This window comes from Vollenhovia emeryi, unplaced genomic scaffold, assembly GCF_000949405.1.
Source record: "Vollenhovia emeryi isolate VEMERY1.0 unplaced genomic scaffold, V.emery_V1.0 DF943114.1, whole genome shotgun sequence".
Taxonomy (NCBI): domain Eukaryota; kingdom Metazoa; phylum Arthropoda; class Insecta; order Hymenoptera; family Formicidae; genus Vollenhovia; species Vollenhovia emeryi.
The window spans coordinates 1-3,245 of record NW_011963252.1 but is presented as its reverse complement, the minus strand read 5'-3'; the positions used below and the strand labels follow the sequence as shown (position 1 = coordinate 3,245).

General features: G+C 36.3%; 1 protein-coding gene across 1 annotated transcript; it reads left to right on the top strand.

Annotated features, from left to right (window-relative positions):
* Window positions 1–277: 277 nt before the first annotated feature.
* LOC105566723 (tuftelin-interacting protein 11-like) lies at window positions 278–3,129 on the top strand (the record flags this gene model as incomplete). The annotated part of the gene is made up of 6 exons (XM_012020949.1): window positions 278–479; window positions 1,383–1,580; window positions 1,619–2,014; window positions 2,109–2,314; window positions 2,405–2,833; window positions 2,930–3,129. Coding segments are annotated over 6 exons (1,499 nt in total), but the record flags the coding sequence as incomplete, so codon positions are not given.
* Window positions 3,130–3,245: the final 116 nt, after the last annotated feature.

Below are 3,245 nucleotides of genomic sequence, written 5' to 3'. Positions count from 1 at the left end.
CCCTGATATAATCGGACAAGTAGATTGTTGACAGAAATTAAGCAGAATCTGTCTTTGTAATATTTCAATGGAATACATTATTTCAATTAAAACGACCATAAATGGCCGAGTCTGCTCGGTTTCTGTCATTATATTTTGTTAGTAGATAATGTATTTATATTCTTGGTGCATTCTCTTGACAAATTTTGCTGATGTTCTCAAACTTTATTCTTAAACAGATATAGTTATTTGGGATTATTTATTATTTTACATGTAACTTCTTTCTATTAACAAACAGGAATATGGGCAGACGACAGCGATGAGGATGAACTATCTGCCAGACCATCTTTCAAGACCTTCAGTAAGGATCCTAAAAATTATATGGCACCGGTTAATTTTGTCGCTGGTGGTATCCAACAGGCAGGAAAACTGAAGGAGAAGGAAGATGAGGACGATGAAGAAGACAAGGAAGAAAGGGAGGCAAAGCACAGTAGTTCGAGGTAAAGTTTAAACAAGAATATTTTTTAAATGTAAATCAATCTTTTCTTCCTCTGTATTTATTAAGGTAAACTTTTAACACTTTGAGTTCCAAGTTGTTTTACCTTTGTTTATCATTATTAAACAAGGATGAAATGATTATCTGTATAACACTCTACCAACCTATGTCTCTTGCTGGAACAGATACTTCATGAGTGTGAACCTAGCATCTCAAATGATAGCATCTCAAGAATAAACTGCGTATTTACTTGCATCCGGCATAGTTCTAGAGTTCTTTATAAGTTTTAACAATAGTTCTATTAATTTACACTTAGAATCGTATTTCGCCAGAACTCTTGACATATCTTTCCGAGGATGGAGAACTCTTCGGAATATTACTCCCCCACAGTGAAAGATTCGAAATTTGCTGAGATGCTATAATGCCATACGAGAAGTTAGCATCTCATTTCTTTAAAATACGATTCTAAGTGTAAATTAATAGAACTATTGTTAAAACTTATAAAGAACTCTAGAACTATGCCGGATGCAAGTAAATACGCAGTTTATTCTTGAGATGCTATCATTTGAGATGCTAGGTTCACACTCATAGATACTTCCTACCCATAAGCCTAATCTACAATGTGCTCTTGGCGCGTCTTGAAACATTCAAGCCTATCACACAATGCCAGGCAACAGGAACAGGGAATGGAATTTCTGACGCGTTGGATTGGTTGAACGAAAATTTCCGACGAATCCAATGCGTCAAAAATTCTATTCCCTATTCCTATTGCCTGTTGCCTGGTATTGTGTGATAGGCTTCAATTTTGTAGTCAATAGAGGAAAGTCCCTTATTATGAGATAGAATTTTAATATGGAACAGCGGGATTTTTTGTTAAATGTGTATACATTTGATGTATTTTATTTAGTTCAGCAGATCAGAGGCCAAATCGTTTGAAACCGCATACGCCCTTCTCCTTAAACTTGGATATTGCGGGTCTGCGTAAAAAGCGCCATAAAGTGGAAGTGAAAAGTGTACTTTGCAGTTGGCAAATACACACCAAGGGCGTTGGCGCCAAACTGTTGCTGCAGGTATTTCATGAACATGAAATAATCATAATATACTTGTAAAACGTAGCAAGATGGAACATTAGTAAAAATTCTTGTTTCAGATGGGATTCAAACCTGGGAAAGGTTTGGGGAAGAATTTACAAGGCATGAGCGTGCCAGTGATAGCGCATATTAGAAAGGGAAGAGGCGCCATTGGGGCATATGGCCCTGAAAATAAAGATGGATATGCGATATCATCTAATAAAACTCATCATCAAAACTCAACATCTAATAAAACTCATCATCAAAACTCAACATCAAAGTTTGCGCTGCCAAAATTACAGCGAAAATTAAATGTAATTTTAGACAGATGCCAAAGAGAAGTGATTTTAAATGATCACCGTAGAAAATATTTAAAAAAGAAAATAATTGTCCTGAGGGCCGAGAAAATGAATTCATCTAAGAGACTGGATGAATTAGCCAGTAGTTTGGCAGTAGTTAGAGCCATCCAGTAAGTAATCCCTATAATAAGCATCAACAAATTTATATATAATATTTAAAAAGAAAAGTAAAAACATTTATATAATCTAGCCTCTAATATCTTTTGTTTATGAACAAATTAGGCAGTGGAGGGAGCCCGAAGCAATCGAATTATTGGTAGAATATTGGATGCCAAGATTATCCAATTGGATCTTGGAAGATCTATTAGATATATTAGTATTAAAATTGACATTGGAGGTGGAAGAATGGAATCCTCTTACCGATACTGTACCTATTCACACGTGGATTCATCCTTGGTTGCTGTTATTACGTAAATATATATACTTTTTACATCATATATTGGATCATACATGGCAAACTGCATTGTAATAATAATTGTTTATTACTTTTTTTTATTTAGGAAATCGCTTAGATACTTGGATTTATCCAATAATACGTAGAAAACTTGGATCTGCACTAGGAGGTTGGCATCCATCAGACAGATCTGCTAGATTAATGCTGCAACCTTGGGCAGAAGTGTTCTCAAAGGGAGATATGGAATCATTTTTAGTTGAGAACATTATTCCAAAATTGCAAGTAGCCTTATCCGAATTAGTCATAAATCCACACCAACAACACTTGGATCAATGGAATTGGGTATATGAGTGGAAGGACTTGATCCCTGTTCATATCATGGCGGGATTACTTGATAAAATCTTTTTTCCAAAATGGCTACATATCTTGGCGATTTGGCTCAATAATTCACCTAATTATGATCAAGTTGCAATGTGGTACATGGGTTGGAAAGGAATGTTGAATGACAAATTACTGGCGGAACCAATAATAAAAGGTATGTATTATAATGTTAAATCTATATTGTTTTTCTTTCCTTCTTTGCAGTTGGCAAACATTCAGTAAAATATGATAAATAAAATGCAATTTACAGATCACTTTAAGAAAGCGTTGGAAATGATGAACAGGGCTGTCACTGGGCCACAAAGTCGTAAAGTTTAGTAAAGACCTTTGTGACAGGAGCTAGTTTCAACCAATCCAAGTCAAAGGAACTGGCGTGGGATTTTACATTGGAATTGGACATTGTCATCCGCAGTCCCGTGTATCAAACCTTGAATTCGATGTCCACGTGTCCCAGGTCGCCGATGACGACGTCCAGGTAGTGCGCTCCGTAGTTTTCGGTGTCTAGGTGTATCAATACCTTGAATTCGATGTCCACGTGTCCCAGGTCGCCGATGACGACGTCCAGG